The sequence below is a fragment of the Lycorma delicatula genome, chromosome 4, assembly GCF_047948215.1.
Source record: "Lycorma delicatula isolate Av1 chromosome 4, ASM4794821v1, whole genome shotgun sequence".
NCBI classification, from domain to species: Eukaryota; Metazoa; Arthropoda; class Insecta; order Hemiptera; family Fulgoridae; genus Lycorma; species Lycorma delicatula.
The window spans coordinates 97,646,964-97,662,035 of NC_134458.1; the positions used below are offsets into that span (position 1 = coordinate 97,646,964).

Here is a 15,072-nt window from a genome sequence, read left to right on the forward strand (position 1 = left end):
GTGTAAATCACCACGTTTGAATACATTTTGTTCTGTCTCTGAGGCACTGATCTCTATGTAATTGGATAAGGGACCATTTATTGGAATTGGTAAAATTTGAAGCATAAGCTAGCGCCACTAAACGAGTGGCAGAACTAAATAAAATGAAATAGCGCATGCGCAGAGGTAGAGTAGATAAAACTGCTCTACCTATTGTATTTTACTAAAAAGATTCCCTAACAAGTATACAGAGATCAGTACTCTGAGGCAATTTACAGAAAATTTTATTGTTGTATGTTCCGGCTTGCTTCTGTTCTTTGCATTTTTTGATAAGTATGCGTCCAGCCTGCCTGTTATAGTATTTAGTGTTATTTGTTATTTTCTTAAACGCAGTGCTGGAGTGCACCTCCTGTTCCCTCTTCTAAAGGCAGAAAAACATAACTTTTAGTCTGACTATACTTAGATCACTGCTTTGGAATATGTTACTAGTTTACTAAGGAAATGCACATGCAAAAGGTTCTATAAATGCTTAAAAGACAAATAAAAATTAAAATTAGAAGATAACTAATAATAAAAAAGAATTGTGTTTATTTATTACAATACCCTTAATAGAAAATACTACAGTTTTGTTGCAATGCATTATGTTGCTACTATTTGATATTGTTTGAGGTTTGTCACGACATTAACAGATTGACTGCCATGAGACATCAAATGATGTCTCAACCAGTTATCCATTATCGCTATGAGACATAATCTGATGTCTCAGTTTCGCAATCCAATACTGCTATGAGGCATCAAATGATGTCTCAATGTAATGTCACACTTACGATGCAATATTATTGTTTATTTCTCATTTTTTTGTACCAAATTACACATTATTTTAAAGATAAAATTCTGTATATTATTGTGTTGTATGTAGTACAGATGTTTTTCTTTAAATTTGAAATTAAATAATTTTTTTTTAAATCACCAAATGAAAGCAAAATAAATATATTTAAAACTGTTGTAATAAAATGGGAATTGATTTTAGTTGTTTACTAACAAAGCTTAGTTATTTTTTAATACCAAGTACTCTTAAAAATATTAAACTCAAAATTTACTTTAAAAATCTCAATTCAAAGCATAATTATCAGTAATTCAAGTATAATTATCAGTATTTTATTACAGAAGAGAGTGACTTTTAGTAATTTATGTTAAAAAAAGTATAGCAATTAATAAAAATAGTATTCAAACAACTCTAAGAGTTGTAGAATTAAAAATAGATATAATATAATAATACGAAAATGAAAAACGACACTTAAATGTTACTTAATGTATTGTACTGAAAAAAGATTTTATAAATCTAATATGTAATTAACTTTTTCTATGATTTTTTTTCTGATGATACTCTTGCGAACTGTCATTAACAGCGCTGCCAATAACAGAATAAGACTCGCTCAACTGCCTACGCTGAATTAACAAAAAAATTGCCAACATTTTTCAACTTTCTTAATAACCTCATTTTGTTAAGAGCACGGATTCCGTGCGTATACTGGTTGAATATTTCCTAATTAAATTCTGATATGTGAGGTGTTTGTTTCGTTAAACAAACTGAAAAACTTAAAACCGAATTATTTATAAAAGATAATTTGATTCAGTGTTTTTTTATTTCTTTTGCGAACGAATATGATTGTTTGGATAACAGTTGTCTAAACGTAGTTTAAAGGATACTATAGCCTTTTGATTATCCTTTTCGTTTGATCAAGTACAATAGTCATTATTTTTTAAAATCCTATTGCAAAGTAAAAACCAATATCTTGTAAAATGATTCCCAAGATTCAATTGTGCTGTATATATCTTTTGTTAAGCTGCATGAAAAATACTAGTTTATAATTTGACAAAAAATGAACATGTTATTATTTTATACCCCAGATTTAATAGTAAATGTATTATCGGTAGTAAATTCATCCTTAGGCTGTCCCTACGACTTTTCTAAGCCCCTAGACTAGCTCAACTATCAATCTAGGAACACCTATTGAAAGGAAAAATCAGATACTACTGCACACTCGTTAAAGCTCGCGGTATGGACGCCCAGTAATAGCAAATGCTTATTGTATCATCTGAAACTAACAAACAAGTCCTAATGTACTGCATTACATTTTTTTATCACAGTAGAAATGATTAGTTAACTATTTTTAAATCAGAGAGTAATCTTGTTGGCATTGGTGGTCAAGGACGCGTTTCAGGTTCATTCCTACTCTCCCATGCGTTAAAAACACAAGATAAGCGCTGGTATATTATTACTGCATTATCATTGTGTTTACTGTTACTAAAAGTGTCTGTTCATCATATTCGTTCGCAAAAGAAATAAAAAAACATTGAATCAAATTATCTTTTATAAATAATTCGGTTTTAAGTTTTTCAGCTTGTTTAACGAAACAAACACCTCACATATCAGAATTTAATTAGGAAGTATTCAACCAGTATACGCACGGAATCCGTGCTCTTAACAAAATGAGGTTATTAAGCAAGTTGAAAAATGTTGGCAATTTTTTGTTAATTCAGCGTAGGCAGTTAAGCGAGTCTTATTCTGTTATTGGCAGCGCTGTTAATGACAGTTCGCAAGAGTATAAGGTATTTTATTATAGGCTTCAGCTAATTTTTCATATAAAATTAATTACAATTTATTTTAACTACATTTGGCAGTTTCAGTTTCTGAAATAATAATAAAAATAGTAACATAATCCGGAGGGGCTTATAGGAAACTTGAAGGTCGAAATCCATTAACTATATTAATTTTATATGTATAATAAATAATGGCGTTAATAAATACATTTTAGAGTGGTTTATTAATATAATAAAATCAAATACGTTTAAACAGATATTAAAATCTGTTGAAACAAATTTCCATTGACATATTTAATATCATTGTTTATTTACAAAGACACAAATGTGTGCAGAATTTCTCCTATGCAACTAGTAGTGTACAATAATTTAGTAAAGAAAAAAATAAAAATAATAAGAGTTCACTAAATCTTTATATTCCTGGCTTGAAAAATTTCTGATTTGAAATAATTATTTTTTATTTTTAATGATATTGAATACCATGTTCATTGGCCACTAAAAAACCCCAGCATTATCAAAAAAATTTTAAACTACAAACCAAATCAATGATAATTGGTTTTCAAAACTTACATTCAGCTGCTCTTGCCCTGCCATCACAATGACTGGTGCTGCTGCTTACATCCTGGGACCAACAAATGTTTTCAGTGGTTTTGTTTGTTAGGTAGATAATATGTATTTAGAATATGGTAGTAAAATGTTACATTTAAATTGTCTGGTCATTGAATATAGTATTATTGGTACTTATGCAGTTTGTTCCACCCTAAACAAAACTTTAATTGTTATGACAATGCAAAAAAAATGTGCAAACAATAAAAAATGCTTAATACGCATTAAATTGAGACAGAAAGATCTGATTAACCAAATTTTATTTGATAAATACAAACATCAAACAAAATTTAACTTATATTATTGTAACTCTTCCACTTGTCTGATGTAAAACAGAGTCAGGTAAAACGTACTTTCCAGCTCATAACACCAAAAATAAACCAACTGGACAATCTCTGATAATGATAAATTTGACTTTTCAAAAAATGAATCTGTTCGAAATCCAAGTTTTTTGCGACTTTATCTGTACAACGCCAATGGAATCCATCTTTTGCCTTTGAAGATGACATAAGCTGCAATGGTTTTTATAGGCCTTGTCTTTGCAATATCGTATTGAATACAAAAGTCCATGGTCTTGTAGCCATTTAATACAGCTTTCATCAAAAGAAGTCACTTGGTACAAATTTTGCAAAGAATATTTAAATTCTTTGTAAAATTTTTCATAAAAAATAATGTGTTCAGCCATTGTAAATATTCATGGATACAATTGTGGAGCAATTAGATGTACAACATGTCAGTAATGATGTATACGATAAAAAAACGTTGGGGTGGAACAAACTGCTTAAGTGCCCTATTATTGAGTGTTTATATATTTCATAATATTTGAGTGTTTTAAGATGTTCTTTTTTGTGTACATGCAGAATATCAAGCTTGTTGCTAGTATTGGTAGATTTGTGATTTGCTGTTAAATGTTGGATGTGTTGTTGCACCAACTATTTTGCACTACAAATCATAAATCCACCAACACTGGTATTCTGCAAATATATAAAAAAGGATCACATCATAATACACTCAGATATTACATTATGGAATATATAAACATACAACATATATTAAGCAAGCACAATTCAATCCAACACACTTTTTTCATTACATCTAACTGCTTGTCTTCCTAATTGATGGTGGTCAATAAAAAACACCACCAATAACATCAGTCGATATCAGGATCAACATCATTATTGATCCTTGATAACATACGTTTATCCCTGGTCATTTATTACATGCATTATCATCAGTCACTGAAGGTGACCCAAGAGAGACTGAAAAGTTATGGTGTAAGCTTTGAAAATATTATATTTCTTCTGGTCCATCTTTTAAGTAGTCTAGAATTTTAGTAATTTTCATTAGCAAACTGCAAAAATAATTTAAAAAAAATGAAAGTAAAACAAAATTCTGTACAAAGTTCTAACACCATTTTGTGTTCTACACCCAGGATTCTTAATTTTGATGTACGCAGGAGTACACTCGCAAATTTTCCAGTACCTGAAAATTTCATTTTGTATTATAGCAGATTGTAAGAATATGGTCAACAGCCACAGTTGACTGGCTACTTGACAATGTTATGAAAAATTCATATTCATCTTGATGTTTACACTGACAAGAAGTAAAACTTATCTTTTTCGTGTCAAATGTTAAAATTTTTTTATGAATTAGGTTTTTAGCAGTTTATTTTGTCATTGTTTGTCTTTCTTTTTCTGTTTAGCCTTTGGAACCACCATAAGGTATTACTTCAGAGGATGAATGGGGATGATATGTATGAATGTAAATGAATTGTAGCCTTGCACATTTTCAGGTCAACCATTCCTGAGATGTTTGGTTAATTGAAACCCAACTACCAAAGAAAACCAGTATCCACGATCTAGTATTCAAATCTGTATAAAAGTAAACTGCCTTTACTAGGATTTGAACCTTAGAACTCTCGACTTAGAAATCAGCTGATTTGTGATGATGAGTTCACCACAGACCAACCCGATAGGTTTCACTATTTGTCTATGGATATCCAAAACCAAGGACCATTTTCATGCGATCTGATATTATAATTTAGTTTATACTTTTTATGTTAAAATAAAATGTAGGCCAGAATTAAGTTAAAGAAATTTTATGTGAAAGATCAATTTTTTATTTCTCCCAAAAAGCATTACTGGAATAGTGTTCCACTGTGTTCTGGTACCAGAGCACGCTTGGATCTATGGGAACTGGTTTATTGAACATGGCAGCTTAGGTTGTTGGTCATTTTTCCTTACTTTTCATCTTCATTTTCCGTGATGCTACGTCCTGAGATTTTCAGGTATTATGGAGTTATTAGATTATAAGGATACACGATTATTGTTTGCTATCTTATCCAGAATCTATCAGGTAAAAATGTAGTAAAGTAGATTATTATTCTGTTCTTTAATTTCTTTTTAAATTTTTACTTTACTGCTTGTTTTGAACATTTTTAGGAAAATTACACTGGGGTGAAAAATCTTGTTGATGAATTACAAAATACAGTTGAACAGATTTTGCTTGGTGGAGGGAAGAAGTTTATAGAAAAGCATACATCTCAAGGGAAACTTCTTGCAAGAGAGAGAATTGAATTGTTATTGGATCACGGGACTCCATTCTTAGAATTGTCACAGTTAGCTGGTTATGAGCTTTATGATGATTATGTACCAGGTGGTGGTATTATTACTGGAATCGGCAGGGTATCTGGGTTAGTTTTTTAATTTATTCTAATTCTACTTCGGTTTAAGTTTTTTCATGTTTTCCTGGAAATGTTTATTTAAATTTTAAATATTTGATATTATTAATTATTACTCTTTAAAAGGAATTTTTTAATTTTAGCTAAAGTATCTACATATTTTTTCTGCTTGATTTTGGAAATGACTTTTCTGTTATCACAATAGTTCAGTAACTGAGCCCTTTTTTTTCTTATCACAGAATATCAGATCAAAGTTCAATAGTTTTTCTTCCAGTAGTAATATAATACAAATAAAAACAATTGTTGACCAAAAGAGAAAGAAGTATAATTTTTAGGCAAGCCTAATTTTGTTTTTAGTGAGAACTTTTGTAATGATTTAGTTGATTACTACATCTTTACTGTGATTCATTTGTTAAATAATTAGAATGTGCTTCCAGAAGATCTTTTCAGAACTATGATGCAGCTCCTTCCTTAGTGCTATTTTTAATGGAATTTTTCATTTTAAAATAGTTAGGAAACTGCTTAGTATATGGCCAGATTTCATATTTGATTTATGCTTTGTTTGTTAGTTCAGTAAGTAATCTTTTTTATGATTTTGTTGATGATTATTTCGGCTGTATGTAAAATTTACATATTTTGGTTGATGTATTTGCTTGTATTTTCCTCATTCTATGAGATGATTAGCAGAGATTGATTTTGATGTGTATAGCACATGTACATGTTATGAAGGTGAATGTGCAGTTACTCTATTCAGTGTAATATTTAATGCAATAGCTGCAGTTTAATTTGAATAGACGTGACTTGCAATGTTAATTGCTGTAAGTTTGTCAGCATTTGACTAAACTTGTGTAATCTGTTTGTGGTTTAAAAATCAGTAATTATTCTTGAAAATATCACCGGTTTTGAATGTTGATATACATTAACATTATGTATTTTTTAATATGAACAGTTTTGATTTTTGTTGTTGGGTGCACTTAAGTAATATGCTGCAAGTTTGGATATGTAGCTAATCATTGATATGTATTTGTTATTTTAGTGCACTAAGTTCTTCATTGTAATTGTTGGTTGGCATGGGTACGTAATAGGCAACATTAGGCATGTGTAAAAGCTGCATGTTTATGTTATTTATTCAGCAGCAACAGACTGATGCCCAGTAGCAGTTACTGATAGATGATAATGAATTTTTATACTGGGTAAAAATTGCTGTGTCTGATCAGGATTCGAACCTGGAATTTCACAAACCCGGGTTTGTCACTTATACGTTTTGAAATTGTGTTTGCTGCCTAATGAATATCGTGTGATCTAGAAGATGAATGCTTTGTTGCCTCATATGAGTATTCTGCAATTTAAGTTTTAAGTGAGTTTGAGTAATTAATTTAAGTTTGAGTAATTTAAATTTAAGTTGTGTGAAGTTTGCTAAGTGTGAGAAACGTTATATTGTTTAACATTTCTTTTGTATGTAAATGTATAAAATCATTAACCTGGTGGAGTCAATATATAATTTTTGTGTTCTTCATTATGTAATATACCTACACTTTTGAAGTGTTGTAAAAATATTTCAACCAGGAGTAGAATGGATGAATCCATTGGTAAGCCTGGATGGTGTAGTATTTATTGCTATATGTGAAGAAGTTCTGTTTTTATTGTGGCTTGCATTATGTATTCTGGTGGTGTGTTGTGATTCCTGTAATATGTTTATGGTTTCTTGTACAGTTATGTTGATTTTGTTCATTCATGTATTCTGTGATTTTTGTTATGTGATACGTTAGTATGTAGAATAATAGTTGTTTCCTTTTTTTGCCTTAGTATAGTTTAGGTTATGTGTGATTGTTTATTTTTTTGAGTGCATTAGTGGTTTTTAATTAATTATGTTTGTAATATTATGTGTTTTGTTGTGTAGTGAGAGGAAATTTGATTCTGTGTTTTGTACGGTTATGAATATGTAGATTAAATTTCAGTGATTATTCCAAACTTATTCCAGAAATTCAGAATGAGTTCCAAGGTAAAAAATGAACTCTCAGATCATTGTTTGGTGTTCATGCATTTGAATCATTTAGACCAATATTTAATAAATTAAATATTATAATTTATCCATTTTTTAATGTTTAATATTATACTAAAAAAAAGTAACACATTCCTAAAACACAACTATATCCATTTTAACAAATCATAGACTATTTTGGAGTAAGTCAGCACAGTACTTCAGTTTACAAGAAAGAACCTTATTATGTTTTTAATTACCATTTTTAATAAATTACCAATCCATTTCAAAGATCCTTCTACCAATTTATTTAAAATAGAATTTTAAGATTTTCTTTTACAAAACAATATTACTCTACCAATGAGTTGTTAAATAATACTAATTAAAAGAAACCCCCTGAATTTGCATATTTGTTTAATGTGCACAATAAAATGTGCTTCATGTCATTTAAAAATATATGTTTGTAAGAGCTATTTGTGTAGTTTGTTAACTGCTTTTTCATGGTTTCCCTTATTTCATCCAGCTAGATATTGAGGTAGTTCCTTTTTAGCACATTTCCTGATATGATCTGTACAGTGTATAATTATGTGGTGATCTGTATAAAGTATTTATTTTACTTAAACACTACAGTGGACAGACTGGACACAGACTCCACAGTGGAATTGTTTATGAACCATAGGACTACATATATATACATTTATATATTTAAATTCTATTAAATAAACCACCTAGTAAAGAATATTGAGATAAGACATTATAAGCCTTTAACATTACCTGTTCTTTCCTACATTCCATAATTATTTTTTTATATTTAAGGAGAAAAAGCCAAATTGTATTTAATTTTTTCACTGGTGAAATTTTAACAAAAAGTTATCATTGAAACATTCAAAGGTGGTTAACTGTTTTCTTGGAATTTCTCTCAAACCTTGAATTTTTTTTTGTATTTTAGGTAATTATATGCTTTTAAATGATATCTAAAAGGACTGTTTAATGACCAGTGATTAGATATAATCTTACACCAATAAACAATATAAGCCAACAGCCCTTACTTTATGAATATGCCTCGTAAAAAGAAAAATACAGGGATAACTAAAGGAATTATAAAATCGATTCTATGCTAAGAGATCTCTATGAAATGTCTACATACAATTTGTCTGATAATGTCCAGGATTATTTGAAAAATTACAAATGAATTTACACTAAAATTATTATGTTAAATGGTTATTGGGTGATGTAATATCCAATTCAAACAATTAATCTAAAATCATATGGGTAGTTATCAAAAGTGAAACCGGATTTGAAAATGAAAAGCTCAGATAACTTCACCAAAAATACAAAAGGACTTTACTTCCGTTATCTTATCCTCTATTCAGGTACCAGAGGAATTTAATAATTTCTTTTCCAGTATTTCCAACAAAGCCATTTGTTGACCTTTAATAATTTTGTTGACGAATAAGTATTTTTATTTCCTGATGATATGCAGGAAGTTAAAAACTTGTATTTTAAATGTACAGAGTAAATATTCTGTGGGTATTGATGATACTGCTGTTAGTATTTTTAAAGAAGTTGTAGATGCTATTGTCATCCCCTTACAAATTTGATTAATGGAAAACAACAAAGTATTTCCTAGTTGCCTTAAGACTTCAGAGAAAACAACTCTTTCTATATCTGAAGATAACTATTTAAAGGAATTAAAAGTTCTATGATAGCAGCTTAAAAAATTTCCACTGGATGGATTGTAACTACCTAACTTTAAATATGGATGAAAATAATATATACTTTAAATATGCATTGTGTAACTCAAGTAGATGTAACATGGGTAGAATTCTCAATAATGATAATAATAGTATTTCTATTGCGCACAAAGTGAAATTTCTGAGTGTTTTATTAGATGACATTTTTTATGGGATAATTAAATTGATTTGTTTGTAACAAAATCAAGCAGTATTGTTTTGCTCTGAAGTGCTTTAAAATCTAAGCTTGTCATCATTATTAAATATCTATTATGTCTACATATATTTTCTTACAGAGTCATCTCTTGGAGCTCCCTCAAAAAGTCAGAACCCGTTTTTAAGAAATAATAATGGGCTGGCAGATTATTATTTGGCACCCATAAATAGGAATTATGTAGACCTATATTTAGAAAATGGAATATGTTAATTTTTCATTGTATTTATATTTATGAATGTGCAATCTTTGCTAAAAATGATAATGTATTCTTAAAAAAATAACAATATCTGTCTTTATCAAACCAGACAGCAGGGTTATTTTCATATAACTCAACACAATATTTTGGCTCACAGTAAGGGCCTTATGCTTCCATTGCCATTTTTAATAAATTGCCAGTTATTTATTTTTATTTATTTCCGAGCTTGAAGTTTAATCCAGGGTTATCCAGTACCACTACTACTTACTACTTCTTTAGAAATTCTGGGCAGTATTAGAGAAATTTACTTTTTTTTTTTTTTTGTCTTCAGTCATTTGACTGGTTTGATGCAGCTCTCCAAGATTCCCTATCTAGTGCTAGTCGTTTCATTTCAGTATACCCTCTACATCCTACATCCCCAACAATTTGTTTTGCATACTCCAAACGTGGCCTGCCTACACAATTTTTTCCTTCTACCTGTCCTTCCAATATTAAAGCGACTATTCCAGGATGCCTTAGTATGTGGCCTATAAGTCTGTCTCTTCTTTTAACTATATTTTTCCAAATGCTTCTTTCTTCATCTATTTGCCGCAATACCTCTTCATTTGTCACTTTATCCACCCATCTGATTTTTAACATTCTCCTATAGCACCACATTTCAAAAGCTTCTAATCTTTTCTTCTCAGATACTCCGATTGTCCAAGTTTCACTTCCATATAAAGCGACACTCCAAACATACACTTTCAAAAATCTTTTCCTGACATTTAAATTAATTTTTGATGTAAACAAATTATATTTCTTACTGAAGGCTTGTTTAGCTTGTGCTATTCGGCATTTTATATCGTTCCTGCTTCGTCCATCTTTAGTAATTTTACTTCCCAAATAACAAAATTCTTCTACCTCCATAATCTTTTCTCCTCCTATTTTCACATTCAGCGGTCCATCTTTGTTATTTCTACTACATTTCATTACTTTTGTTTTGTTCTTGTTTATTTTCATGCGATAGTTCTTGCGTAGGACTTCATCTATGCCGTTCATTGTTTCTTCTAAATCCTTTTTACTCTCGGCTAGAATTACTATATCATCAGCAAATCGTAGCATCTTTATCTTTTCACCTTGTACTGTTACTCCGAATCTAAATTGTTCTTTAACATCATTAACTGCTAGTTCCATGTAAAGATTAAAAAGTAACGGAAATAGGGAACATCCTTGTCGGACTCCCTTTCTTATTAGGGCTTCTTTCTTATGTTCTTCAATTGTTATTGTTGCTGTTTGGTTCCTGTACATGTTAGCAATTGTTCTTCTATCTCTGTATTTGAACCCTAATTTTTTTAAAATGCTGAACATTTTATTCCAGTCTACGTTAAAAAAAGCCTTTTCTAGGTCTATAAACGCCAAGTATGTTGGTTTGTTTTTCTTTAATCTTCCTTCTACTATTAATCTGAGGCCTAAAATTGCTTCCCTTGTCCCTATACTTTTCCTGAAACCAAATTGGTCTTCTAACACTTCTTCCACTCTCCTCTCAATTCTTCTGTATAAAATTCTAGTTAAGATTTTTGATGCATGGCTAGTTAAACTAATTGTTCTGTATTCTTCACATTTATCTGCCCCTGCTTTCTTTGGTATCATAACTATAACACTTTTTTTGAAGTCTGATGGAAATTCCCCATTTTCATAAATATTACACACCAGTTTGTATAATCTATCAATCGCTTCCTCACCTGCACTGCGCAGTAATTCTACAGGTATTCCGTCTATTCCAGGAGCCTTTCTGCCATTTAAATCTTTTAATGCTCTCTTAAATTCAGATCTCAGTATTGTTTCTCCCATTTCATCCTCTTCAACTTCCTCTTCTTCCTCTATAACACCATTTTCTAATTCATTTCCTCCGTATAACTCTTCAATATATTCCACCCATCTATCGACTTTACCTTTACCTATATATTGGTGTACCATCTTTGTTTAACACATTATTAGATTTTAATTTATGTACCCCAAAATTTTCCTTAACTTTCCTGTATGCTCCATCTATTTTACCAATGTTCATTTCTCTTTCCACTTCTGAACACTTTTCTTTAATCCACTCTTCTTTCACCAGTTTGCACTTCCTGTTTATAGCATTTCTTAATTTCCGATAGTTCCTTTTACTTTCTTCATCACTAGCATTCTTATATTTTCTACGTTCATCCATCAGCTGCAATATATCGTCTGAAACCCAAGGTTTTCTACCGGTTCTCTTTATTCCTCCTAAGTTTGCTTCTGCTGATTTAAGAATTTCCTTTTTAACATTCTCCCATTCTTCTTCTACATTTTCTACCTTATCTTTTTTACTCAGACCTCTTGCGATGTCCTCCTCAAAAATCTTCTTTACCTCCTCTTCCTCAAGCTTCTCTAAATTCCACCGATTCATCTGACACCTTTTCTTCAGGTTTTTAAACCCCAATCTACATTTCATTATCACCAAATTATGGTCGCTATCAATGTCTGCTCCAGGGTAAGTTTTGCAGTCAACGAGTTGATTTCTAAATCTTTGCTTAACCATGATATAATCTATCTGATACCTTCCAGTATCGCCTGGCTTTTTCCAAGTGTATATTCTTCTATTATGATTTTTAAATTGGGTGTTGGCAATTACTAAATTATACTTCGTGCAAAATTCTATAAGTCGGTCCCCTCTTTCATTCCTTTTGCCCAGCCCGTATTCACCCACTATATTTCCTTCCTTGCCTTTTCCAATGCTTGCATTCCAATCTCCAACTATTATTAAATTTTCATCTCCTTTTACGTGTTTAATTGCTTCATCAATCTCTTCGTATACACACTCTACCTCATCATCATCATGGGCGCTTGTAGGCATATACACGTTAACAATCGTTGTCGGTTTAGGTTTTGATTTTATCCTTATTACAATGATTCTATCGCTATGCATCTTGAAATACTCCACTCTCCTCCCTATCTTCTTGTTCATCACGAAACCTACTCCTGCCTGCCCATTATTTGACGCTGAGTTAATTACTCTAAAATCACCTGACCAAAAGTCGCCTTCCTCTTCCCACCGAACCTCACTAATTCCTACTATATCTACATTTGTCCTACCCATTTCCCTTTTTAAATTTTCTAGCCTACCAACCTTTTTCAAGCTTCTAACATTCCACGCTCCGACTCGTAGAATGTTATTTTTTAATTTTCTGGTGACCCCTTCCTTAGTAGTCCCCACCCGGAGATCCGAACGGGGGACTATTTTACCTCCGGAATATTTTACCAAGGAAGGCGCCTCCATTATTGCTATGTGAAAATGCAGAGAGCCACATTTTCTTGGAAAAAAAGCAGCTGTAGTTTTCCATTGCTTTCAGCTGCGCAGTACTCAGAGGACTGAGTGATGTTGATACGGCCGTTTAAGTCGTCCTGACTCACGCCCCTAACAACTACTGAAAGAGCTGCTGCCCTCTTTCAGGAATCATTCCTTAGTCTGGCTCTCAACAGATACCTCTCCGATATGGTTGCACCTTCGGTCCAGCTACTCTGTATCCCTGAGAACTCAAGCCCCCTCACCAACGGCAAGGTCTCATGATTCATAGAGGAGGAAATAGAAATTTACTACACCAAGAATTAATGGGTTAGATTACCAGTTTCTGTCTTCTTCAAAAAAATATATGAAAAAATATTGTTTGGTACATTAGCTAAATAAAAACTTATTATATATATATATATATATAATAATATATATAATTAATACACTTCAACTATATTATTAGTAACAAAAATCAATTGCTCAGCTTTATGGCTAATGAAATATAAGAATTTAAATCAGTTTTAAAAAAAAGATTATTAAAAAAATCTTGTAATCTATTTTGTTTTCAAATGAATAATTTCATCAGAGAACTTGGACAGTAGTGTGGTGGAGCTTTTGAGTTTCATTTTAGCTAAATTTTAATTGTAATTATATATTACAATATCATAACTTGTACTATATTGTTGTTTTGGTAATTTCAGGACTTTAAGTCAGGATATTTACAGAAATTAATATTTTTGCCGAACTAAATGAATATTTTTAACTTATAAAATTTTGTCAATGATATATTTAAGTATATATTTAGTGCGTATGTTTAAGTATTTCTGTTTACTTCAGACAGGAGTGTATGGTGTTTGCTAATGATGCTACTGTAAAAGGAGGAACATATTTCCCAATAACAGTAAAGAAACATCTAAGAGCTCAAGAAATTGCCCAGAAGAATAAATTACCCTGTATTTATCTAGTTGACTCAGGAGGTGCAAATTTACCACATCAAGAAAATATATTTCCTGACCGAGATCATTTTGGAAGAATATTTTATAACCAGGCTTCTATGTCCTCAGAGGATATACCTCAGGTAGTTTTTATTTTTATTTATTTTTTGTGCAGAGAAAATGATCTCAGAAATGTAATAGTTTAGTTTTTTCCTAATATTTAGATGACACAGCTTGTACCACATCCTACGGTCTTCTGCATTTCCACCCCTTCCATATGCTATATATATTCAAATGTATTTTGTATGACAGACAACATACCATTTGTATTGATTGTATTTTAAGCTAAACCATTGTTAAGTATGTTATATTTGTTTTATGTATATATGTTTGTACCTCAATACATTTTGATCTAAATATGAATTTTTATAATGAACAACTAATAATTCAGGTTTTCTGTGGTTAACCAATCTTACTTGAAAAATCCCCTGCCCGAAGAAAAATGATTAAAATATAAGTAAAAATTTTTAAGGAAGTTAAATAATTTAAATTTTTCGGAAGATAGAATTAATGGAATGGTATTCTTTTAATGCTGCTGCCATTAATCTATTCATGTTCTATGAATAGAGAACAATTAGAGGGTAATTCTACAATTTCTTTTATTTGAAAAATTTGAAACATCAAATGAAAGAAAATCTTATCATCTTACTTTCATAGATCTATCTATATACATATTATTTTGTTTTAAATTACCTTTCCCTTCAACATTCAAATACACAAAAATGATTCCTTTTCAGATTTTTTTTGTACAGCTTCCAGTTGGTTTGTTCTAAAATTAGAAACCATTGA

General features: G+C 30.7%; 2 protein-coding genes across 4 annotated transcripts in view; one reads left to right on the forward strand and one right to left on the reverse strand.

The window, feature by feature from the left end:
• Nucleotides 1–3,172, reverse strand: part of LOC142323670 (uncharacterized) — a 67,130-nt gene extending 63,958 nt beyond the window's left edge. Inside the window, exon 1 of the mRNA XM_075363742.1 lies at nucleotides 3,154–3,172. The gene's annotated coding sequence lies outside the window, so the exon portion shown is untranslated. The remainder of the gene's footprint in view (nucleotides 1–3,153) is intronic.
• Nucleotides 2,221–15,072, forward strand: part of Mccc2 (methylcrotonyl-CoA carboxylase subunit 2) — a 43,162-nt gene continuing 30,310 nt past the window's right edge. The window contains exons 1-3 of one of the 3 annotated variants that reach the window (XM_075363744.1): nucleotides 2,221–2,592; nucleotides 5,631–5,881; nucleotides 14,126–14,366. In XM_075363744.1, coding sequence (XP_075219859.1) covers nucleotides 2,473–2,592; nucleotides 5,631–5,881; nucleotides 14,126–14,366 — 612 coding nt within the window. In that variant the 5' untranslated portion in view covers nucleotides 2,221–2,472. Of the gene's footprint in view, nucleotides 2,593–5,630; nucleotides 5,882–7,207; nucleotides 7,227–14,125; nucleotides 14,367–15,072 lie in introns of those variants that run through there. The other 2 variants (XM_075363743.1, XM_075363745.1) reach the window with 2 other exon arrangements.